This window comes from Grammomys surdaster, unplaced genomic scaffold, assembly GCF_004785775.1.
Source record: "Grammomys surdaster isolate TR1022 unplaced genomic scaffold, NIH_TR_1.0 206, whole genome shotgun sequence".
Classification (NCBI taxonomy): Eukaryota; Metazoa; Chordata; class Mammalia; order Rodentia; family Muridae; genus Grammomys; species Grammomys surdaster.
This window is the reverse complement of record NW_021604651.1, coordinates 6488763-6515694: the sequence shown is the minus strand read 5'-3', so window position 1 is coordinate 6515694 and position 26932 is coordinate 6488763. Positions and strand designations below refer to the sequence as shown.

General features: G+C 42.3%; 1 protein-coding gene across 5 annotated transcripts in view; it reads left to right on the top strand.

The window, feature by feature from the left end:
* Nucleotides 1-6902, top strand: part of Lipc (lipase C, hepatic type) — a 135999-nt gene extending 129097 nt beyond the window's left edge. For all 5 annotated transcript variants that reach the window (XM_028771394.1, XM_028771397.1, XM_028771396.1 and 2 more), the window contains 3 exons: nt 2185-2302; nt 3724-3942; nt 6668-6902. In XM_028771394.1, coding sequence (XP_028627227.1) covers nt 2185-2302; nt 3724-3942; nt 6668-6779 — 449 coding nt within the window. In that variant the 3' untranslated portion in view covers nt 6780-6902. The remainder of the gene's footprint in view (nt 1-2184; nt 2303-3723; nt 3943-6667) is intronic.
* Nucleotides 6903-26932: the final 20030 nt, after the last annotated feature.

The following is a 26932-nucleotide window of genomic DNA, read 5'->3' as shown; positions in this document are numbered from 1 at the left end:
GTCACTGATTTGGGAGTTATTGATACGGGAGCTTTTGAGAGGGGAGTTATTGATAGAGGAGCTATTGATACGGAGCTATTGGTCTCAGGATATAAACATTTAAAAGTTCAGCTGCTGCAGCTAGGCTGTCTGGGCTTACATCTCTGTAATGCTACTTGCCACTAGCTGTGTGGTCTTCAGAAAGTCACTGAACCTCTGTGTACCACACATTCCTCTGTAAAATAAAATAATAATAGTACCAATTGCTATGAGGGTTAGATGAGATAATATCACTTGCTGTGAGGGTTAAATGAGATAATGTCTGCAAGTCATCTGTTGGAATATCCAGTTCTACTCGCTCATGCCCAATATCAAGGGATGAACATGCAGCCAACACCAAGTACCTCTATAATAGAAGGCTGAATTGAAAATCCGTAACTCTGGAGTATTCCATGAGTGTTAGGAATACATCCACCTCCAGCTTGGAGCAGCACAAGAGGCCTCTTGTTTTGCCCACAACCCACAGTACCTTCCTCTGGTGCCTGCAGCTTGTGGCCTAAGTAGATCTTCCCTCTCTGCCTTGGTTCAATCTATAGCACCACCTACTTGGTACAGGGTTCCCCTGGCAACCACCAAACAGTGTAAGACCTCCCCAGGAGCATCTGGGATGAGAAGCCATGGTCCTTCTTCCTACAGATGCCACCCAAGTGTTTAGGACTTGATCTTAAGCCAGTAGCCCTGGTCTTCTTTTTATCTGCAGCCTTTTGTGACGTCAGGGTGTCCAGCCTGAGGATCTGAGCACTGGTAGGTACAGGGTCTGATTGTATTGAAGTAGACAAGAGAAAAGTCTTCCATCCAGAACCTTGCATACTAGATGGCTTGCAAGACAAATAGCCCAAGGCCCAAGAGACCTAGAGCCAGAGCCTGCCTATTCCCACAGGAATGTGAGTTCAGAGGACCTTCAGAAGCTTGATTCTAGGAACTATCTAGAACATGGATATTCAGTCATTAGGAACAGAGAGCACAGCAGTGGGAAATGGCCCCATTGTCCAGTCCCTAAAAAGTTCATCTCCTTTGATTTGCTAAAGGAGACAATAGCCTTGTGTATGAAAGACTCCAACATATGTACAACGAAAAAGACAGTCAGAATGACAGTTCAGTTCTATCCTCCAGTGTGCCACTGTGTGTGTGTGTGTGTGTGTGTGTGTGTGTGTGTGTGTGTGTATGTGCTATGAGGTCCAAAGACCTAGGATGTCTCCCTCAGGGACCGTCTACCTTTTTGAGACAAGGTCTCTCATTGTCCTGGAACTTCATCAAGTTGTCAGGCTATGGAGTTCCAGGGATCCTTGTGTATCTGCCTCCAATCTCACAGCAGCCGGGGTTATAAGCAATTCACTACCCCTGGCTTCTTATGTGGAGAATGAACTCAGGGCCTCACACTTGTGAGACAAGCCCTTCAATGGTTGAGCCATCTCCCTAGTCCCCAGACCCACTAGCTTTTGACAAACAGTATTTGTTGCTTGTTTTTGTGGTGCTGGGGATAAAACCAAGACCACCCAGATGTTAAGTGTGCCACAGAGCTATCCCCAGCCACCATCATTGCTATTACACATATGATATGTGTCCTATATAATGCTCAGGCTATACAGAGACAGAGAAGGAGGAAAACTAATCACATCCACAGTCCTACTTCTCAGGTGAAAAAAAAATTGTTAACATTTTGGTGCCTAACCATTTAAATGTTTTCCTCTGCATTTTTAAATTTTAAAAAAAGTATAGGAATTTAAAATTGTAATTCCTATATAAATAGTATAACCCCAATGCTGTAGAAACTGAGGCAGGAAGGTCATGAGTCTGAGTCCAGTCAGGTTACACAAGATCCTGCTTCATTTAAAACATGCACTTAGTTGGTAGAGAGCTTGCCAAGGATGTGCAGAGTTCTGAGATTTGATACCTAGCACTGAATAAGCCAGGAGTGGTGGAGCATGCCTGGGATCCCAGCACTCATGGAGGTAAAGCAGAAGGATCAGAAGTTCAAGGTCATCCTCAGCTACCTAGTCAGTTCAAGGCCAGCCTGGACTATGTGAGACCCTGCCTCAAAAGAAGAAGGGGAAAAAAAGTCCTACTTAATTTTTTCCTCCTCATCTCTGCCTCCCTCCTCCCTCCTCCCTCCTCCCTCCTCCCTCCTCCCTCCTCCACCTCTAGTTTATCATTACCAGTTCAAGATCCAGTTTGTCAATCAAATTGAGAAGCCAGTAGAGCCTACTTTTACCATGTCACTGCTGGGAACAAAAGAAGAAATAAAGAAAATCCCCATCACCCTGTAAGTACCAGTGTGGCCCATCTGTGGTGATGGCATACTTGTTTCTCTTACAGACTCCAAACAGACTCCATTTTTCATTGGGCACATCCTACCATGGCTGCCCCAAACATGCTAGTCAATGGGACACACACCCAATCCTGTCTCACACTGCACCTCAGGTCCACCCAGCTCCAGGAAGGAACCCTAAGCACGGTCCGTGAACATAGTGGGGCTATCGCCCTGTGAGAAGAGAGAAGCCAGAGGTGGTTCCACTCAGGTGTACAAAGCAGACAAGATCCTGGTTGGGAGAAGGTGTGAGGGAGGGGCAGGGATCCTCACAAAGGCTCCTGAACACCTTTGCAGTGAGTTCAGGAAGATGTGCCTAGGAACAAAACTGTAATTGTTTCCCTTGTCGAAAGTGTGCAAACTCAAGTCAGCCAGGAGAGGCAGCCCAACACGACCACTGCCCCATGACATACCTGCTCACATCAGTGGGCTCACAATACCTCACTCAGAGACTACCCCCTGCCCCAGTTTCCCCTGCTAGAAAATGATCATGACTTCTTCTGGTATCTCAACCCTCCCCATAGACCCCCTGAGGAAGTGGCATGAGCTGAGCATTCCTTTTAGGGACAGCTTTTAGCTTCCTAAAGATTGTCGAGTGTCCTAAGCTTGATATTTACCATGCAGTGCTCTGCTGGGAGGGTATACTGAGGGCTTTACTCTTAGGGTGGGTGCTCACAGCCCCAGCGGCTGTGTGAACACCCACACCATCTTTACCACACTTGGCAGGAGCCGAGATGAGCCACACCAGGGAACTCTCCATTCAACTTGCCTCACCTAGAGGAAGTGTTACCTCTGTATTGTTAATAATTTCCCCTGAGGGATTGTTCTGGATTATAGAAAAGGCACCGCTGAGCTGGCCTCTCTCTTTCAGTGAAGGGATACTGTATGGTTCTGGAGACCAGTAAGCAAAACAGTAACAAAGCCTGACAGTAGCATGTCAGTCTTTCTGTGAGTCTACAAATCCTTTCCTGTATTTTTCTTCTGCCCTGTTAATGGATGGTTCTGTTTATACTGAGAGAGCCCTTTCTCAGGAAAAAGGTGTGGTATGAGTTATCTGTGTGACTAAGCCACAGACTGTCAAGATCTGTCACTCAACCCCACCATGCTAAAAGATATTAACTTCATTCATAACAGCAACATATCTCAGATACTTTCTGATGTGATAATACAGGAAATAGTATGGTTTCTTCATTTTATTATTGGGGAAACCCTTTTTAGCCTGCCATACCTATCACCAATATTGTTTATTGAACATTGGTTTTTGGAAATGTAACAAAAATGCCCACCAAAGTCACTTAGGTACCCTGAGTGTGCCTCAGTAGCTCTTGGGTGCTACAGCTAAACTTGGTTAACTTGGTTTCCTTTGTATTTTCAAGGGGCAAAGGAATTACCAGCAATAAAACCTATTCCTTCCTTATTACACTGGACAAAGACATCGGCGAATTGATGGTGCTCAAGTTCAAGTGGGAAAACAGCGCAGTGTGGGCCAATGTCTGGAACACAGTGCAGACCATCATGCTATGGGGCATAGAACCTAACTACTCGGGCCTCGTTCTGAAGACCATCTGGGTCAAAGCTGGAGAAACGCAGCAAAGGTGACAGTAACAGCTCCTTGAGTTGTACCTATGGGTTCTAAGTAGCTTCCCACCTCGGCCTCTCTTCAGTCACAGGGAGTGTGGACCAGGACATCCTGGTGATGGGTGCAGGGAACACATGGGGCCCTCCCTTGTTCGCTCAGCCTAAGGTGGAAGACAAAGATGAACACTAAGATCTTCTGACTGCTCAGCCAGTTTCTTCCCAGTTGTGGCTGTCACCAGCTACTTCCTCTGGAGTCTGAGGCTTCACAAAGCCAAGGGTGCAGAGGGGGCACTAGGGAAGGACTACTGAGAGCTATACATTCTGCATTGTTGTTGAGTCAGAAAAGGGCCTGAGAGACTGCAAACCCAAGATCTCTTCTCCCTCTTGGTATCTGTGTGAGTGTCTCTTTTTCTCCGTGTGTATTATGTTTCTCTCTGTCTCTCAATTTCTTTGTTTCATTTTGTCTCTGTCACTCTGTGTCTCTCTGTCTCTCACTGTCTCTCTCTATCTCTGTGTGTCTCTTTTTCTTTATGTGTATTATGTCTGTTTCTCTTTTCCTGTTTCTCTATCTCTTTGTTTCTTGTTGTCTCTGTCATCCTGTGTGTCTCTGTGTCTCTATGTCTCTGTCTCTCTGTGTCTCTCTCTGTCTCTCTCTGTCTTTCTTATCTCCTCCACCCCCACCCCTGCCTTAGGTGCCAAAGAGTCACTGGGAAACTTATTAAATATGCAGAATTCTTGGACCCACATGCAGAGCATCTGATTGAGTATCTTGAAAGAGACCTAGGAGAACCCCAAGGAATGTTTGTGTCATCTCTCCTGGCCCCATAATTCCTGCAGGAAAGAAGGGGTTGGAATAGGAGTAGGAAAAGAAGAAAGGAAGTGTGGTCCAGTGATGCTTATAGACTTAGCAGAGCAGAGAGATGTTCAACATACTTTGCCATGGCAACCATGCTTTCCTATAGCTTTGTATTCTCCATGGCAGGGCACTTCTGTGCTTCTAAACAACTTTCCTAGCTCTGCCCTCTGTGTTCAAGAAATTCTGGTTCCCTTTTTTGGCTTAGCAGAGATAGCAAACAGTAGGCTGCTCACCTCTGAACCGCACGCTCCCTCTGCCTCAGTTTCCACTGCCTGGAGCCTGCCCATGGCAGACTTATTTATGCCTTGGTCCCTTATGCAACTGCACTCTTGAGATTTTATCTCCCTGGAATGCAAAACCATGGCAGTAGCTGAACGCACACTCCGCAGCTGTCAAACGACCTCCGCATGATCACTCTGAGAAAATTAAACTGCTTCTCCTCCTCCTCACACCCTTAGCTTTTCTTGTGCAACTTTGAGGGCCCTTTGGGCCCACGGTCTTCCTGAGCACTGCTCCTCTCCACAGTCTCCTAGCTAGAGATAATTGCTCATATAAGTGGCTATTCATTGTGGCAGTCTGACTGCCTTACCCTGTGTGGTGGTATTAAATACCACACTGCTGTTTACACCGATGCACACTGTATGAGACTGAAGAAGAAAGGCGAAGAGGAAAAAGGCTTAGTGAGCTCCCAAAGTACAGAAGACATGGGACAGAGTGAGCTTAACCTCACTTAATGTCACATGACCGGACAGGTATAGCGTAGATGCCTGAATCAGGAGTCTAGGGCTGTCAGAAATTCCATAGCAAGTGAGCGTCTTAGCCTAACTCTGCCTTGCTTGGGTCAGACTTGTTGCCCCCTTTCTTGCTGGCACACGGTTTTAAGTCGTGCCTTTCTCCATTGGTCTTGGCTCCATTGGTCTGATTTTCTCTAGCCTAATTTAGCAGACCTGCAACGCTGGGTATCAATAATAAAGGTACATCAGTTCCATCCTCTGGGTTGTAGGATGTACATGCTTAAAAGGGGTGGAGGAGGCTTGAGAGACAGCTCAGTCAATGATGTGTTTGCCTTACAAGCACAAGGACCCACATGTGCAAAGTTAGGTGTAGTGGCATGAACTTGTAACCTCGGTGCTAGAGAGGTGGAGACAGGCTGCCTGGGACTCCCTGGTCAGCCAGCCTAGCCTAGTTGGTGAGTTCCAGACCAATGAAAGACTCTGTCTGAGAAGAACAAGGTGGCCAGTGCCTGAAGAATGGTGCCTGAGGTTATCTTCTGGACTCCACATGTGCACACAAACCTATATGCACACATATGAAAACACAAAACTCACAGAAAGGACTAGTGGAGCATTCCAAGTTGTAAATACTCCTATATGTATACATGGCACCACATGCCACTGGGGGAATGGAGGGCACACACACCCAAACTCTTGAGCTGTAGCTTTCAGCATAGACTCCAGAACACCATTAGGAAAGCAAGGTAAATTAATTTTGCTAATGGAGTGCTCCATCCACAGGTTTCTCCAATTTGAATGAGCCTACAAACTTGTCAGAATGCAAGTCCCGTCTTAGCAGGCCTAGGTAGGACCTCAGATTCCTCATTTGTAACAAGCTCCAGCTGCTACTGATGCAGTTTGAGGACTTTGAATGCCACGATCCCATCATTGTACGGTCCAGGAGCATCAAAGACAGGTAGCTCAGATTACAGAGACTCAAGTTTTATTTTTCCTCTGAAATCATAAAAATATACTCAAACCTAAGAATCTAGTGTAAAAACATCGTATCGCATGTATTATACACCACTGGTCTAATATCTGATAAAAGATGAACCATGCCCATTAGCCCCATCTGAAACATCACACCGTGTGTGTTTCTTTGTTTCTATTCAGAATGACATTTTGCCCTGAAAATGTGGATGATCTCCAGCTTCACCCCACCCAGGAGAAAGTCTTTGTGAAATGTGAATTGAAGTGGAAAAGACTGAGGAGAAGGAGCAGATGAGTCAAGAGAGCCGCGCAAAAGTAAATAAACCTACTCTTGATCTGTAATGGCTGCCTTATTCGGAAGCCAAAAATCACACAAAGGATCATGCATACATTTAAATAAACCATACATGTAAAGGAGGGTGTGTTTTGCTGTTATAAATTAAGTTTTCAAACTATATTGCACGAGTGAGATGGCTCAGCAGGTAAAGATGCTCACCACCTCTTCTGTCCCTGGGGCCAACATGGCAGAAAGAAGGAACAGACCTTCTGATGGACACAGATGGACACACACACACACACTGTAAACCCTGTCTTAAAACTGAGCTTAAACACAATGTTATACAACTATCTTCAAGTATTAGTACACTAAAACTTTGCCAATTTTATCTCTGATTAAATGTTAATCTATGCAAATAAGTTCAAATGTAAGAGCCATTTTAGACTTATTCTAATTGACAATGTCTTTTACAGTTAAATCAATTTCCCCATAATTCCTTGCTATTTTTTCTGACCAAGTTTTGAACCATGCAGGATCCATATTTCTTTATTTTATTTATTGACATTCAATAAAACAAAATCCCAGTTATCCCCTGCTTACAGGTAGCAGTGCATTGGCCAAGACAGTACAGCTCCCTAAAAGAAAATAAAATGTAGATCATAGAAAAGAGTTACACCACACACATCTCACTTCTGTCTCACTGACACAGACACAGAGGAATTTTACTGCCCTTCTAGCAATAACACTGAAAGCTGGACAGTGAGTATTTTAATTTTTAAATAACTAACTAATGAATGTAATTCTTTTCTTTCACTAATGCAGCAAAAGTGAATGGAAAAGCCTGAATGCCTGCATCCCCAGAGCTCTTATGTTAAAACTTAAGGCAATAATGTGGTAGTGGAGGTGAAGTTGTTAGTTCACAGAGCCCCTGGCTCATATTCCCCCGACCCCCATTCTCTCTCCTACATCCTGTGCATGTATGTAGCAGGGACTTAGAAACAAAGGTTAACTATCACCTCTGCTGCTCTGAGTACACAATTCTGATGCCTTTGAGTACAGGGCAGGCTCCCAAAGCCCTGAGGAAATGGTAGAAGGAATGCAGACTCTAGGTATAAGCCCATACTGCAGAGGACCTGAGTCCAGCTCCCTGCAGACTCTAGGTATAAGCCCATACTGCAGAGGATCTGAGTCCAGCTCCCTGCAGATTCTAGGTATAAGCCCATACTGCAGAGGACCTGAGTTCAGTTCCCTGGACTCTTGTTGGGCAGCTCATAACCACTTGTAATCATAACTTGCAACTCTGATGCCTTGTTCTGGCCTCTGTAGGCACTGCACTCTGTGCATATATACACAGATACAGGCATACATACACATAAGATATATATATATTAAATAACAGGTGATTTAACACTCTTTTCTTTTACTTGAAGCCATCTCTCCTGATGACCTTTCCCATAAAGCCTAAAGCACCCCCCCCATCTCCAAGGCACCATCATGCTGCTTCTGGTATGATGTACCCTCCTTCCTAATCCTCTCCCCCCAGGGTCTGATCATGGCCTCCAGGAATACCAGACCCTTTACCTTAATTAGACTTTTTCTGAGAGGTGATTGGCCTCAGCATCCTTCTCCATGAACCAACCAAATTTGTATTTTCTTTTTTGCTATTATATTTGGAAAGTGATTAATTCTGAGAACTCAGCTCTCCTAGGCAGGGTTAGTGCCCTAGAAGGGGATAAAGAGACATGGGTTCTCAGCTCTCCCCTATCTGAGAACATGGGACCGTGCACTTACCAGGGCACAGATACGCAGGCAGCTTGATCTCAGAGCTCCCTGGTTTAAAAAATGGAGAGATGAATAGTTAAGCTGTGACTATTTGCCATAGAGGCCAGAACAGTCTGTCCATATCAAAGCTCAATTTGCCAATAATAATAATAATTGTAGTTTAAGCAGCAAATTCTATCACCAAAGTACATGATAAACGTGGGTGCGAGGCATGGTTATCAGTTGGATTAGTGTCTGAAATATCTCGGAAGAGAAGCATTCTGTGTGCATTAGACCGGGATGTACTGAGGCTTGGCTTTCTGCCAGAGCTCAGGAAAGGGAAAAAATCCCAGCGCGATGCCCACCTGTGATTCACCCGCTAAATCGTCTCACACATCTCCAGATGTGAAGCCTTCCTTTATTAAGAGAGTGCCATGCAGCGGTGAACATGAATCAAAGTCCCATGTCCTAACCCCAGCCCCGAAAAAGAATGTGCTCAGGCTGGGCCTGGGGAAGCATCAAAGCCACTGGGACTCAGCACTAAAGGAAACACTTCTGGGTTTTGCACAGGAACACTGTACATGCGTAAAATATGATACGAACATAGAACTAAAGTGTACTATGTCTTAGGATTTCTATTGCTGTGAAGAGGCATCGCGACCACAGCAACTCTTATAAAGAAAATTATTTAATTAGGGCTGGCTCATAGTTCAGAGATTTAGTACATTTGTAGTCATGGTGGGAAGAATTAGCCTTGTGCAGGCAGACATGGTGCTAGAGAGATAGCTGGAAGTTCTACATCTCCACAGGCAACAGAAAGAGAATGTGCAGAGAAACATTGGGCCTGGCTTGTGCACTTGAATTTTCAAAGCCTGCCCCCAGTGACACACTTCCTCCAACAAGGCCACACCTACTCCATCAAGACCACAAGTAGTCAAACAAAGCCACACCTCCTAATACCACTCCCTAAGCATTCAAATAGGAGTCTATGAAGGTCATTCTTATTGAAACCACCACCCAATGTCAGGAATGGTCGTACTGGGGAGAACTCTAGACAAAAGCAGCAAACTGCTATAGCCACTCCAGGAAGGTGGAAGGACACCATAATGTCCCTGGAGCCAGCAGTATTCTGCTTCATCTCTAGGTACTGCTGATGCTGATCATCATGGTGACAGCCCTCTACAAACCATGCATAGACACTTTGTTCATGCTGTGTATAAATACCACATTTAACATGATGGGTAAAAACAAGTAACGAAGTAAAGATCAGAGTTAAACAAACATGTTCCTACAACAGCACCATGCCTTCTGACATTTATGTAAATTCCATGGACGATATAATTAGCAATTATTTCATCTTTAGCAAGAGGATTTTGAAGCGACACATACGTCATAACATTTTGGGCCGAGAACTCCACAGACATACAACATGGCAAACGGTTAACCTAAGCATTTGAAACTCCTTCTTAGTGTGCCCAAATTTAGGTGCCAATTCTGTTGGTGGTGGGTTATGTTCCATGGGGAGGTACGTTCATCACCATCACATTTTAAAAAGTACACTTGAGCAGGGAAGTCAAAGAAGAAAACTGAATAATGCAGCCACATCTGCTCGTTTCACGAGAGACACAGTGGCTGGAGCAGTGATTACACACGCCGCTCTGCAAAGGCAGCACTGATTTATGAGCCCACTCAAGAGACACACTGGCATCTTGCCATTCTGGCAAAAGCTTGTCAGTGCTTCTCCTCATGAGAAACCGAGATAAATAGCTCCCTAGGGCTACTGGAGCTGGGCTCTGAGGCCTGTGAGGAAAGATGGCAACACTACAACCCACATTTGGAGTGCACTCAGATTGACTGCAAGCAGCACAAATGCTTCGTTGGCCTCATGCATTTGTTGGGTAGCAAAGGAAGAGACAGGGTGTCCAGCACCAAGCTCCAAGAGATTCAATGACCTCTTCTGAAACACACACACACACACACACACACACACACGTTACCATACCACTTTCCCCAAATACCTCAACATTTTGCAGTCACACCAGTCATGCCTAAGAATTCACTCCTACTTACTACCTCCTTCCAAGGCAAAAATAAACCTGTGGTTCTTTGAATTTTTACAACCTAGTAACTAGGAACAAAAACCTTGGTGTAATCCCACTCCTGCTGCTGAATTTTAGGGGCTTCCTGTGTTTATTAGAGTGAGTCACTTGTTCAATTCTATTCTTCCATAAAACCAGCTTTCCTGCTAAATTGCAAGAACTACACATTTCATTAAATACATTATTCCCTTATATTTTGGCTTTCTTGTAAATATTTTCCCAAACCTACTCCTATTTTATTTTATGTCTCTGTCTCTCTGTAATATGTCCTGTCTCTTTCTGTGTATCTCTGACTCTCTCCTTTTCTGTCTCTGTCACTCTCACTCTGTGTGTGTGTGTGTGTGTGTGTGTATGTGTGCCTCTGTAAAAACCCCTAGAGCTGGAGTTATCAGCAGTTGTGAGCTTTACAATGTGTGTACCAGGAGCCAAACTCCAGTCCTCTGCAAGAGGGCAAGTGCTCTTTAGCAGCAAACAGCTGGGCCATCACTCCAGCCCTTCCACTGTTGGTCTTAATTATATTATTTGCTAAAAAGTAGTTGACTTTTTTTTTGAACTCCAGAAATCTGTATTACATAGGTTACTGGATTAGTTAACGCTTCTATTTCCACTGAATTACAATTTATGCCAAATAAAGATTTTTCTTCTGAGTTTTTTTTTATCTCCTACAGGCGTTAATCCATCTAAAATGTATTTTTGTATTTGGTAGAGTATAGAGTGCCAAACTTTATTTTCTTCTATATGGATAAAAATGAAGCCAACATGTGTTGAAGTGAATTTGCTTTTCAATGCAGAACTACAATCTTACTTTTATCATAAAACAAAAGTATATGTACCTTTTAGCATTTGTGCTCCTGTTCTAGACCCATGCAAATGACTTCTGAATCTTTTTGTTTTGGTTAGCATAGTCTTACACTGTAACCCAGGCAGATCTGGAGCTTACTGTGTAGCTCAGGTAGACCTCAAACTCATGGCAATCCTCCTGACTTCAGCCCCCATCCCCACCCCTGTGCTGGGATTACAGGCAGGAGCCACCATGCCTGGCCAGATTAAAAACCCTTACTAGCATATAGACACTGTGATATATTCTCAGCCTTTCATGTGGGATGTTAGGTAACTATGTAATTTATCTGTAATCCCTGTTAATTTTCTAACTGGGCATCAGGTAAGTATAGCGATAAATATAGAACTAACCTTTTCTTATGAGTTCTTGCTCAGGAACACTGCATGTTTTGCATCTCTTCAGACATTGCTTCATGTTCAACAAGATGTTACATATTCTTTTCTAAAACTTTCAGTTTTAAAAAGTACTTGGTTATTGTTGTGAATTAAACCACTCTAGTTCTATTCCATGGAACATATTGCTCATACATGGAATGCATTTTGAGTTTATTTATTCTATATCTGTCTATCTTATCAAATCCTGTGACACATGCCAATTCTGGTGGCTTTTTTCTTTTAATTGAGATCTCATGGAGAATAACCATCTCCTTACTAAAACCACATATTCTGCTGATTCCTTTTCTTCACTCCCCAGGGTTTGTCAGAACCTTCCAGATGACATTAACTAGTAATGCCCACGGTGGGCACTACTGTTTCAGTCTTGATTCACTACAATTTGAATATGTCTCATAGTATACTTTTTATTTAGAGCTTTCTTGGGGTTTTTGGCAAATAAGCCTTATTATAGTTAAGGATTTTTCTATTTTTGTTAGTTGGTGCTGCTAACATTTAAGAAATGCCTTGATAGTATGTTTTCCTCCTTTGTTAATTATACAAGGGCTAGAGAGATTGCTCTGAGTTAAGAGTACACACTACTTCTGCAGAGAATCTGTGCTCAATTCCCAACACCCATGTCACATGGCTCAGAACCAACTGTTAACTGCAGCTTCAGAAGGCAATACACCCTCTTTTGTACTTCATGGGCTTCTGCACTCACTTTGCACACACAAACACACACACACACACACACAATTTTAAATGATTTTTTAAAAAACAGGGCTAGTGGAAAGATGGCTCAGTGGTTAAGAGCACTAGCTGTTCTTTCAGAGGACCCAGATTCACTTCCCAGTACCCACATGGTGGTTCACAATTATCTGTAACTCCAGTCCTTGGGAATATGATTCCTTTCCCTAGTCTCTGTGGACACAGGGCATGCATCTCACCCTGGGACAAGTACAAAAACACCCATATGAATAATACTAAAAATGAATATTTTTAAAAGTAATATAAATTACATTCATGTATTTCATTTCGTACTGCTGTTCCCAGGGTACAGACTCCAATAGCTGCAGTGTATTCCTTACTACACTGCAAGGTGTCATTTACTAAGGTCATAGTTTAAATTTTGTACTCATTTCCTTTTATGAATTATTCATTTATATCAGGTACATGTCATGCCAATAGCTCATGTGTCAGGTCAGAGGACACCTTCAGGAATGGCTTTCTTCTCCCCTATATGGCTTCCAGGGATAAGACTCAGATTGTTAGGCTTGGTGGCAAGTAAACCATCTCGCCAACCCTCTCATTTTCATGATATTAGCCCACATCTTTAAGGGAGGTAACATGTTTGTATATTGATTCTATAGCAATGAACTGAGGCTTTAGCCTTGGTACTATGCTGAAAGGTAAATTTTTGATTGCACATATTAATTGCACCAAAGTGTTTCACTATAATGCATTCATATTTGCATATGCTATATTCTCTTCCTTTTCTCCTGTTATCTTCCTCCTCTTCCTCCCCTTCCTCATTCTCCAGCCCTATTAGTTCCCCCTTTAGTTTCTTGCTCTTCTTTTATAATGAGTTTTTGCTTTTCTGATACAGCACCTCACTGTGTAGCCCCAGCTAGCCTTGAGTTTAAGGTAATTGTCCTGTCTCAGCCTCTTGAGTGGTGGAATTTCAAGCCACCACACCCAACAATTTTAAAAATTATATTTATTTGTTTACTTGAGGCAGAGTGGAGGGACATATGTGGAAGTCAGAGGACTTTGAAAACTGATTCTCTCCTCCACCAAGTGGGTTCTGTGGGTCACACTCAGGCCATTAGGCTTGGCACACCTCTACCCACCGGCCCTTAATCATTTTTAATTAAAGAAAAGGTTATAGCTGTAAAACCATATATTCTGTGCTTTTGCATGTAACTCTTAGAACCTCAGCTTTTACATTACACATCGGATTTATTTTTAAAGAGTTGTGAAGTACCTTCAGGCAAGGAAGATCCAGAGAGACATATGACCATAATAATGAATAAAATAAAGGCTATCATAAAAGCAGAAAGCAAGAACTCTGCAGTTCACACAATTCTGAGGTACTTGGAAGGGCCATAAGCACTGACTGTGGACAGCAGACACAGTGCCCTGTTCAATATTAAATCTGCAAACAGTGTAGGATTTAAAGGTTAATAGCTCAGTCAATGATCAAGAAAAAACTGAGGAGGACAGTGGCATTTCTCTAAATTCCTAGAGCTTCTCTTTAAAATATACACAAATACAGATTGGAGTGGCTCCAAGCGCTTGCCCAGCATAAGCAAAGGCTGGTTCAATCCCAGTACAGTGACTGTGTGGTGATGTGTGTTGGCATATGGTGGCAGAGCATGAATATGTGAGTGTGTGTACCCATGTGTGCTCATGAGGAGCCCAGAGCAAGATGGCAAACATCTTTCTCTATTGCTCCTTGCCTTATTGCCTTGAGACATGGTCTGTCGTTGAATCTGAAACTCTTCTCTTCTGTTAGGCTGGCTTACCAATGAGATTCTGAGATCCACCGCTGTCTATTCAACAATGCTGGGATTACAGGTACACAAGACCATGCCTGGAGTTTTACATGGGTTTTGGGGATTTGAACTCAGGTCTTTATACTGGCAAAGCAATTGTTCTTCTGAAGCCATCTCCTCAACCCCTAGTCTTTCTTCTTCGATGACAGTAGTTTCTAAGCCTGTCCATGTTCTTCTGCATCAATTTATATAGAAACAGTTTGCTTTTCACTGTTTTCTAGATAATCTAAAGGGCTTGCTTTATTTTCTTCTTTACACTGAAGGTTATCAGGGATGACTTTCTCAATTAATCAAGCTCAGCAATTAAGCTCAATTAATTAGGCTTAATTCTTCAACAATTAAGCTATTTTGGTTATTTTAAAATCTTTTCTAATTTTATTGAATGTTGCTATAAAGACAAGTAATTTCTAAACTTCTCAAGACTTTCTTTGTAATCAAGTAGATTGTAAGTCCTTATAATGTTCTACTGAGTATATGAAAAAAATTCCGTTTTTTACTTTACAACTATATACATATAAAATAAAATGAGTTTGCTAGATGGATATAGTGGTGTACATCTATAATTCCAGCACTTGGAAGTTGAGGCAGAAGGGTCATGAGGTCCAAGCCAGACTAAATAAATAGTTCACTGATTATAAATTAGAACCAACCCTGAAAAAGTTTTAAAATCTCCATTTTTATTAACTTGTGTCTGTAGTTATGTTGATTCTCATAAGCTTATTAATGTGGTTCTGATTCATAAAATGTTCTATATAATGTATTTTATAGTATTTTTAACCCCAAACTCCTAGGACCCTCACACTTAGTAGGCAAATACTCTACCATTGCACTATCCCCACTTTCACTATGTCTTACTATCTTTATCTCTTCACTGTCAATTTTTTTTTAAGTCACAGCTTTATTTTAGAGTGGGCAAGATGGCTCAGTAGGTTTGGATACTTGCTGCCAAGTCCCTGGGATTCACACAATGGAAGGAGAAGAATGACTTCAGCAATTTGCCCTCTGACCTCACTTTTCACACACACACACAGACACACAGACACACAGACACACAGACACACACCACTCAAATTTTAAAAATTTAAACCTTTAAAAATATTTTTCTAGATACATTATGGATAAGTAATTTAAAAATTTTTACTCAACATAAAGCCTCTGACTTTAATGGAGAAATGTAGCCCACTCATACTTAGTGTAATAACGAGTCCTCATGATCTTATTGGCTTCCTTTACTAATTGTTTATTCTTTTCACTTATCTTTATCTTTATACGTTGATCAAATTTTCCTTTACATCTCCTTCATTTGGCTTCTTTTTATAGATCTTTGGCTACTTTCCCTTTTCTGTTGCTCACAACCAAATATTTTTTACCAAGTTATGGAAACTTGATACATATTTCCCCCCACCAATATATTCTGTTCCTCCCCTGCTTCATTCCTCACACCAGATTTCAAGACTGTTTTCATTTCTTCTCCAGCAGTATAGCCTCTCTCCATGGGACAACACTGGAATGTTTCTTTTCTTCCCACCCATCCCCATGCCCAGATCTGCTGAGATTTGCTTACTATTTTTAGTACCAGACTATAGAAGAGTTATCAAGGCAGATGGTGATGTGATCCACTCAAGAAGGGAAAAGACTTCACAGACCAAAGGCCCTTCACAGACTGAAGAACAAGTATCTCTTGTCTGAATAGCCGATATTGAAATATATCTTGATTTGGGTTCAGTCTTCTTTCTGGTTTTGCTTTAACGTTCTTCTGAGAGCTCATAGTCTTTTGGACCTTCTCAATTCTTCTGTAAACATGGAATTCAATTAACCACCACCAAGTAAAAGGAAATGAGAACACATTCTTAGATCCTTCTGTAAAACTTAGTGAGACTTGGGGAATAGGTAGTTGATAGAGGGCTTGCCTACCAAACACAAAGCCCTGGTTCCATACTCAGCACTATACATATACCTGGTGTTCTGGGACAGACTTGTAATCCCAGTACTTGAGAGGTAGAGGCTCGAGGATTAGAAGTTCAAAGACATTATCTACTTCACAGTAAGTTTGAGGTGAGCACTGTGGTGACTTAGGAAACAAGTAACACAAGTAAACATGGTGGTGTCTGCCTTTAATCCCAGCACTTGGACAGCAGTGGCAGGCAGATCTGTGAGTGCAAGACCAGCCTGGTCTACAGAGTGAGTTCCAGGCAAACCAAGGTTATGTAGTAAGAGTTCATCTCAAACCAAAAACAAACAACAACAAAATCACCAAACAACAAGAATAACAAAGAGGTGTAAGCGAAGGGCCAAGCTGCAGGTCCATTTCTACATTGTCCTTTTTTTCCTCCCTGATGGTCAGTTTCCATGTTGTAGTTCCTGTGTAGTTAGTGAGCAGACCCATGCCAGGACAGTTCTTTCTCCTGCTCCTCTCTAAGGGGATGTGTATGCTTTGCCTCATTCTTGTAGCTTGGAAATACACCATGCCTATGCATTGCGTTCTCTCACCACTGGAGCCTCCTAGGACTCAGGTGCAAGTCCCTCTCCATCTCAGAAACTCCTTCCTCTCCATCATTTTCTGTCACACACATGCTCTTCTGGATTTCTTCTCACTTATTAGCAACAGAGCCTGCTTTATCCAATTCATCTCTTGAGAATTCAGAGCTCAAAATTATGCTTTCAGTCCAGAAAAGCAACTAAGCAGGCAAACAAACAAAAACTCATGAGTTAAAATAAATCTTTCCCCTCTCTAAATGGATTGTCTCAGGTATTTTGTTACGATAACAGAAAGTTGGTATGATGGTTCCTGTTGTCAACCTGACGAGATCTAGAGTCACTTTTGGACTTCTGAGCATGTGTGTAGGGGGTTATATTCCTTATATTAATTGGTATGAGAAGACCCATTTTGATTGTGGAAGGAACTATTCCCTGGGCAGAAGATCCAGGACTATATAAAACAGACAAAGAGAATTGAGCAGGTGCTTCTTGGCTGAGTGCTGTGTGATCAGTTGCTTCCCACTCCTGCTGCTCTGGCTTCTCTCCAGGATTCACCAGACCCTTCAATGGTAAGCCGGAGTAAACCCTTCTCTCTTAAGTTGTTTTGGTCAGGCTTTTCAATACAGTAACAGTAAGTTAAGACACTCATCTAACACACATCACCACTCCTAGACCTGGACTAACCTCCTTTAAGTACATGGCTATTTGAGAAGGGACTTAAAAACAGGAATTTGAATGTTCTTAGCTCAATAAGCAGCTTTTCATACAAACACAGGTGGGTATTTGGGTGTCCCCCACATGCAAGGTACCATATATATAAACTCTTTCTTCAGTGCACCTCCTTAAGGCAGTTAATATTATACTTGTTTCATTGATGAGAGACCAAGAGCTTTACTTGCCTTTACAAGGCCTCACGGGTAATGACCCATCAGCTCCTTCCTTACAGATTCTGTCATCTGTAAATGTAGCCTACTACTGCACTTAGCAACTGACACCATCCTTCACATTTTAACCCCCTGCAACTCCATGTTGGACACATCTTACATGCTCAGTTCAACGTCTTTTTACATTAGGAAGCTACTGTGCTTGATCCCATACTCCTCAGCTGTGTCCTAGGGCCACTGGCTCTACTCTGAATCCTTTTGTAGGGGCTCTGAGATGGCTCGGCCAAGTAACTGCACTCACTACCGAGACCACTCACCAGCTATTCTCTGACCTGCACATGTCATCCCTGGAGGGCTGCAGGGACAAACTGCAGTCAGTGAGCAATCAGGACTTGCCAAAGCCTCTAATTATAAGGCATTCTTTCAAGCGTTTGGCCAAATGCTGCAGTACATGATCTGAAATGGGTACTGGGGAGGTGGGGGCAGCAGATAAGAGGTACACCATTTAGTGTGGCAGAAGGCCCCATGTCATGATTCCAAGTTTATAGCATTGGTGATACAGAGGTCATGGTTTAAAGGCCCAAGAGCCTTTCACATCTCCTAGATTATTGGGCCAGTATCTTAAAGAGAACCACCAAGCATGGCATTTGCTAGTTTACTCATCCAGCTATTCACAAAGAGTGTCAAGCAGAAATAAACAAACAATAAACATTAAAAAACCATTTAGAAGACTCAAAATGACTAGGGTTACATCTAACAACGTCAAGAGAAAAACTTATCTCTCCCCAGAAAACATTAGTTATCAATGGCCAACCTACAGCCAATCCAGTATCATTAAAATACACACCATTTAACCCTCACTTGGCCTTCTGGTTCAAGCACTGTTTTCACACACACCCCTTTCCACCTAGGCCCTGCCTCCTCCCTCAGCCCCACCTCACTCTCAGCTCTCTGATCACTGAGGGCCTCTCCCTCAGCACTTCCCACAGCTGGGATGGCACGCTTAGTTCTATGCATGCTTGATTACCATTACCATCTACTTAGCCTACTGGATCAGAAGCTTCACCAGGGCAGGGTCAGGATTAAGTTCACTACTTTATTCTTAGGTAGTAGTGGCCTTGCACAACCAAGCCCTTAAGAAATAACCCACTCAGGGCCAGGGGCTGGCTCCTCAGATAAAAGGGATATCATTCGGTTTGATTCCTGGAGTCCATATAAAAAGTCAGACGTGGGGCCATGTACTACAAGATGGGAGGCAAAGACAGAATTGCCAGAAGCTATTGTAAAGTCTGGAAAACACAGTGCAACTGCAGAAAAAAAAAGAAATACCCCATCTCAACAAAGTAGAAGGCTAGAACTGACTCCTTAAAGTTGATCTCTGACTTTCAAGCATGCCATAACACACACACACACACACACACACACACACACACACACACACCAAAATAAATAAGATATGTGACTGACACTGGACAAAGAGTCACAGGTAGGGAACTGCTGTTGTTTTACAAGTGGCCATGCTGTGAAGCTGCCATGTAAGTATTTCTAACTGTAGAATAGTGCTGCTTCTTTCTGCAATGGGCTGCAGTCAATGCATGGACCCATACCTGATCAAAACCCAGTGAGTGACTCAGCCTCCACAGGGCTCAGAGAACACTGCACAAGGTGGGGAGGAGTACTGTGAAATGCTGTCTTCTGGATGTGACCTGGCCATTATAATCATAAAGGTACAGCAGCTGTGGTCACCTGCACAAGATCAGGCAGTCAATAACTCTGTCATGGATACGGAAGGCATCCAGGATACTCTATCTCTAGCTGAGGAGTTATTAACAATTGATGGGCTATAGGGCAGAGTCATTTGTGTGTGTGTGGTGTGTACATGTATGTACGTGTGTGTGTGTGTGTGGTGTGTACATGTGTGTGTGGTGTATACATGTATGTACGTGTGTGTGTGTGTGGTGTGTACATGTGTGTGTGTATGTGTGTGGTATGTACATGTATGTATGTGTGTGTGTGTGGTATGGTTGCCACTGATGGCTTACTTATGCTCATGCAGGCAATACTAAGTGGACACAGTATGTTATTTAAAAAGAACAGGTACATGCTGGGATTGGGGCCTGGCAACTGTAGGTGAATATAAACATGCATGTATAAAACTGCCAAAGAATACAAAGTATTTTTTTAATGTCTGGTTTTAAAAGAAGGTTCCTTTTCTGTTTTCTGTGTATGAGTGTTTTGCCTACATGTATGCTTGTATGCCTGTGCTAGCAGAGGCAGAAGACATCATTTGATCCCGTGGGACTGGAGTTACAGCTGGGTGTGAGGTATAATGTGGGTATTGGGAACTGAATCCAGGTCCTTTGAAAGAGCAGGCATCTTAAGTGCTGAGCCATCTCTCACTAAGGTAAATTATTTTTCAAACAATCTGCCCAGTGAATGACTGAAATAAATAACCAGTCAACATAGTTTAGCAACTATGCCTAGTACAGGACAGAATTCCAACTCTGCTGATAGGGTGAGAGGGAGTAGAAAATTGTCAACCGAGAAGCTAATTAAATAGTGCTATTAAAGAAATAAATTAGGAAAAATGAATAACATGTGACACTTTAATTTATAAAAACTGACAGTCAGTAACACACAAGGTAAACTCCTATGCCCAAGTCACAGTGGGAAAAGGACAGTAAACACACTGACAAACAAGCACAGTAACTGAGTCTATCAGCATTACTAAACAGCCTCCACCTCCCAAAACTTTCATTTTTCATGTAAGACAACTCACATTATACTAAATTATTCTAATCCCTTTAGAGTGAAAAGAAAAAGAAAGACAATCCCAGGCTATCTTTTAAAAGATCCATTTGTACCTTCAGGGATCAGCGACACTTAAACAAGAAGGATGGGGACTCCAGTTTCCTGTACTTAACATTTATCCCAAAGTAGAGTTTGTAAGTTTACTGTGGGCAGCTTGACCATAACTCCTGATATGTAACAGAAGAGAAGTCTTCTCCTTAAGTAGTCAGCAAGTCACACAATACTGTGGAAGTGAGGGATCCAACGGCTGCTTAGCAAGACTTCCAAAGGCCTGATAGTTTCAAGTTTTACCCTCACACGCAAATCAATTAATCATTCATTGGAACTGGAGCAGAATATAAGTAATCGTGTTAGCTTGATTGGTTCAAGGTTAATTCCACTAAAATATCATTATGAAACTCATCATGAATATAGGTTACAAATACAGCCTTGAATAAACCTCTATATGAACTCAATCCATATTTAAAACACTTTTAATGAAAACATTTAAATATAGGTAGAAAAAACAGTATGCTGACTTGTTAAGTACCCCATTGCCTAGACTCAACAATTACCAAGTCACAATCTTTTTTCAACCTTCTTCCACACACTGGCCAACAGTAATTCCTCAGTTAGTTTTACAGACATCTTAAGACACTAACCAACACTTTAATAATATTTTGGCTTGTATCTCTATGTGATAGGGGCTTCCTTTAAGAATGTAATCACACAGCACTCTCACATAATAATAAAATGTAGTGGACTGGGAGGTGTAGTTCACATGGTAGGACACATGTCCCAAATGCTTGAAGCCCTGGCTTAACCCCCAGTACCTAACAGAAAATTAAAACAAAATGTAAACACTAAATATAACTGTAATCTCTTACAATCACCAACTATCAAATCAAATTTCACATAGCCCTAATGATCTTTTAAGTTTTCCCATTGCAGAATCCAAACAAGTTCATCAATTGTCTTGGCAAGCTAAGTCTCTTCTAATTGATCTTTTTCTTTCTTTGAATTTTACTTGGTCACTTTCTCTACAGTTCCCCAAAGCCTGGATTGTGTGGACATCCCCTGTGCTTTCATTTGTTCCTTCTGTTTTCAGAAAGTGGTGTTAGGTCTGGAAGCTTGATCAGGATATGGTCAGACGTGGTGGGTTTGCTCCTGAAGAGATGTGCTTCCATTGAAAGGTGTCTTCCACCCACTGTCTCTTCCTGAGGCTGAACAGTGCCTGGAGGGTATCCTCTCCATCCCTTCATCCCCGAAGGGTAAAATGGCAACATCCTAATTCTGTATTTTTCTTCATTTTTCTGGCCAGGGTGTCTTTAAAATTTTCATATCCTAAAGGTAAATATGAATTTGTAAAACCAGAGTTTTAATCTCTTGAAGATATTATTTTTACTGTTGCTAAAATTTATCTTCAAAGTACTTTCTGAATCATTGTATAGACCTCTGGTGTGACAGAATTTTCTTTTCTTCCTTCTTTTTTTTTTTTTTTTGTACGTATCTTTCCATACACCCAGAGTTAACCATTTATCCAAGGAAGTCTGACTCTTTAAAGAAAACGGTATTTGAAGACCACAGCTGGAGCACTAAATTTTGACCTTCATGAAATCAATTAAACAGTTTTCCACTGTTTAATTTCTAAAAATGTGGGTGGAATACATGCCCTCATATTTCTTTAAAAAGAAATTCTTATGATAATGTATCTGAGTAGGTTTTGCTACCAAATTATTTATCTGTTGTATCACAGAGTTAGTCCGCCTATTTGAGAGCCAGGGACCAGCAGAAAAAAGCAAAAAGAAACCAAATAATGGTCCCAAGATGGGAGGAAATAGGATTAACAACCTTGGAGAGGCTGAAAACCAATTCTTGTACCAGCATTCATCTGTCTCTTTCTCTCTCTGATTTTTCTTAGGCTTCACTACCTATTTCATGCTCTCTTTAACCCTCCTTGTCTTGTCTATGTAAAAGCAACCTTCTTCTTTAAGGGCTGTACACAGTCAAGAGCTGTACACAGCCTTTTCTATTGTAATAGAGTAAATCAAGTCCCATAAGGATCTTTGCGATTTTAGGAGGTCTCTTCAGACAGCAAAACGAGGGATTTCTTCAGATTAGTGATGTCAATCTCTAGCTGTTTGATGTTCTTGTCAGTGGCCCTTCAAAGGTCTGAGTAGTGTAAGTTCGGAGTCCAGCATCTGGATTAGAACTTCTAACAGCAGACATCACGGGTGATTCATTTTTACCTGGAAAGGAAAAAGAAGGGAATTCTCAGGGAGATTTCTCTTCCCTGGATGTAAATTGTTATTCATTGTATTTATGGTTGGGCCTGGATGTGTGGGGGTATCTATTTTTTTTTATTAATCTTTTTGGTAGCCAGTTAGCTGTGCCTTCTGTGGTATCAGACAGGCATATCAATCCTCAGCCCCATAAGGGAACTGGGTCTGGGCCATTCCCTTTATGGGTAAGAGGGTCCTTCCCCATATCTGTGGCAAAGTTTTGTTGGTCTCGGTGGTGCCAGAGGCAGTAAGCATCGGATTTGCCATGAGCTTTCAGCTTTAGAGAGATAAAAGTGAACAAGGCATGATGGAGAGTATTTCAGGAGGACTCCTTCTGAGGGAGTACCGTTCCCCCTCTTTTGTTTTTAGGACCACGAGACTCAAGATGAGGTTGTTACTTTATACAGGGTGTCTCCAAATCCCATCTCCACCCAACCTAAAAGGGGGGACTTCTGCCCCTAGACCAAGCAGAGAGGGGCCACCCAGAACCCCCTCTGACTGGCGATCTGAATTCTTGCTTAGGCTAAGCACTGCAAGGGAATATAAATAAAAGATAAAAATATCTCTCTGGGTTCCCTGAGGGACAAGCCTGACTGCATAGGGGTTGATGTCAAAAGTATCCCCTCTCCAGGAAAAAGACATTGGGACCGGTATGGCCCTCATGCTTCACTGGACAACGACAGGGGGACTGGAGCCAATACAAGGTCCCCTTCAAATACTGGAGGTCAGGTCTCTATCCCCGCCTTTGCAAGTTTAGAATTGCCACAGCCCTTCTATACTTAGAGAAGGGAGAAGATGTCAGGGGCAGCCCTGCTTACACACTGTAGGCCTAAAATCAGCCATAGGCCTAAAATCAGCAATAGGCCTGTCATACATGTATACTAACACCAAGTCTTGGGTCTCAGTGGAAAAACATTGAAACAGATGGCTATAAGCTAATGTAAACAGGCAGCTTTTGTGGAAATTTATAAGCCTGGGTAGTCATAGACCTTGTTAATAGGTAGCCTGGGCAGACAATACCAACTTAGATAAGGACAAGCGAGTCATAGGCAGAGTCATAGTGACTTGTCCCCTGAACCTTCACCCAGCCGATATCCAGTTCTGATGATATCTGTATTCCCCCTGATCACCCACACTCCAGTGTCATTCCCTTCCCCACACCCTGCCTTTCTGTGTTTATAACCCCTGTGTGAATGAATTATGATTTGAGAAAAAATAAATTATATAAAAAAAGAAATTCTTATATTTTAACAATGAAAGACTAACACTTTTAAAAATCAATGACCTTTTAAACACCTTTAACCCAAAACTCTAAGACTGTATCATTAGACTTAAGATTTCCACAAAGAATTGTTTAAAACAATGAAGGATCTGGAACTTAAAATATCCAAACAACAGGGAAGTGATTAATGTAAAAAGGCATCTGATACCTCCATGGGGTGAGATCATTACAGCCATCAGAACAGTTAATACAGCATTACTATTTTGCTAAATAAGAAAGGTAGATTACAAATTATACTTTTAGTCATATGTATTTACTCACATATTGGGCCCTGAAATCTTGACCGTGGAGACCAGAGCATCCATTACCCCATGCCCAGCTGTCCATCTCACTTTAGGGTTAGAATGTGGTGACCCTAGAGCTGCCAAACCAGACAGACACCTCCATCTGCTTCCCAGTTGACAAAAATGTATTCTTGTTACCATGTTCTTCACTTCACCTGCTCTGTGTTGGATTAGCCCTGTCATTTTCACAGGGATTTCAGGACAAAGAAGGTAATAAACATTGCATCCAACACTCTTATAGAAAACACATTCTGGAAGCTTATTAATTATAAAGACACGTTTCTAATGAAAACAGCACATAGGTATATGTCTGAAAACACAAAGCATATGGAATACAGAGTAAAAAGGCTTAATCTGTGTCTCACTAAAGAGTCAGCTCCAGAAACAATAATGAAAATGTTAAACTGGTAATAAATGGGGAGGAAAAAAAATCAACTGTTAGTCTTTATTCTTGTTATTGCTGGTGTGGCTCTCCTGTTTGGAAACTTGTCTGCTCTGTTGCCCACCCTGGCTTCTATCTCTAGGGAACAAGCACTGCTGCCCCAGCCTCCTAAGTAGTTAGGGCTACTGGCATACACACCATACCTACCTGGCTTCAGAGTTGTTTTGTTTTGTTTTTGCATTTTGTCCTCTGTTATCTCTCTTTTATTTTATAATTTATTTATTTTTTTCAAATCCTAATTTTTACTTATTCATACAGGGGTTGTAGACACAAAAAGGCAGGACGTGGGGAAGGAGATGACACTGGAGTGTGGGTGATCAGGGCGAATACAGATATCTTCCAGAACAGGTTATCGGCTGGGTGAGGGTTCAGGGGATAGGTCACTATGACTCTGCCTATGATTCACTTGTCCTTATCTAAGTTGGTATTATCTGCCAAGGCAACCTATTTACAAGGTCTATGATTACTGAGGCTGGTAAATTTCCATAAAAGCTGCCTGTTTACATTAGCTTATAGCCATTTGTTTCAATGTTTTTCCACAGAGACCCAAAACTTGGTATTAGTATACATATATAACAGGACTACTGCTGATTTTAGGCCTATGGCTGATTATAGACCTTCAGTGTACAAGCAGGGCTGCCCCTGACGTCTCCTCCCTTCTCTAAGTATAGAAGGGCTACAGCAATTCTAATCTTTCGAAGGCTGGGATAGAGGCCTGACCTCTAGTAATTGAAGGGGACCTTGTAATGGCTCCCGTCTCCCTGTCGTTGTCCAGTGAAGCATGAGGGCCATACCCATCCCGATGTCTTTTTCCTGGAGAGGGGATGCTTTTGACATCAACCCCTATGCAGTCAGGCTTGTCCCTCAGGGAACCCAGAGAGATATTTTTAACTTTTATTTATATTCCCTTGCAGTGCTTAGCCTAAGCAAGAATTCAGATCGCCAGTCAGAGGGGGTTCTGGGTGGCCCCTCTCTGCTTGGTCTAGGGGCAGAAATCCTCTCTTTTTGGTTGGGTGGAGATGGGTTTTGGGAACACCCTGGGTAGAGTAACAACCTTGAGTCTAGTGGTCCTCCATAGCTAACTTATGATAATGTATCTGAATAGGTTTTGCTACCAAATTATTTATCTGTTGTTTCACAGAGTTAGTCAGCCTATTTGAGGCCCAGGGACCAAAAGAAATAAGCAAAAATAACCCAAATAATGGTCCCAAGATGGGAGGAAGTAGGGTTGACAACCATGGAAAGGCTGAAAACCAATTCTTATACTAGCACTCATCTGTCTCTTTCTCTCTGACTTTTCTCAGGGCCTTCTCTGACCTTTTTCATGCTCTCTTTAACCCTCCTTGTCTTGTCTATGTAAAGGCAACATTCTTCTTTAAGGGCTGCACACAGTCTAGACCTATACACAGTCTTTTCTATTGTAAAAGAGTAAATCAAGTCCAATAAGGATCTTTGCGATTTTAGGAGGTCTCTTCAGACAGTGAAACGAGGGATTTCTTCGGATTAGTGATGTCAATCTCTAGCTGTTTGACACTCTTGTCAATGGCCCATCGAAGGTCTGAGTAGTATAGGTTCGGAGGCCAGCATCTGGATTAGAACTTCTATCAGCAGACATCATGGGTGATTCATTTTTACCTGAGATGCTGCCTGAGTTAAAGCTCCTGGGAGGCCCTCTTCCTCTGGGTTTTGTGAGGTTGGGTACAGAGCTGCTGCCTGGGATCTGTTCTATCGGCTTGAGAGTTCTTAATTGAGAATCTAAAATGCTAAAATCAAAGCTGCACTCTGGGCAAAGTGATGGTCTTTTATTTCTGAGGCAGAAAAAAGTGTCCCCCTATAATCCCTTACAGCATTAGTGGCTTCTCTAAAGATGATTAATTGCTTCAAACTGGCATCCTCCCTGCTCCCTGGCTTCAGGAGTCCCTGACCCTCTAAGTATGGAGAATGACTATCTCCCTTGTACCTAGGTTCACAAGACATTTGCTACATCACTGTTCCCAGACCTTTGATTAGAAAAACTCCACGTGAGCAACAGTACCAGCCAACCAGAGCCCCCAGGGTCTGAACCCCAGCCTGGGAGCACACAGGGTCTGAACCCCAGC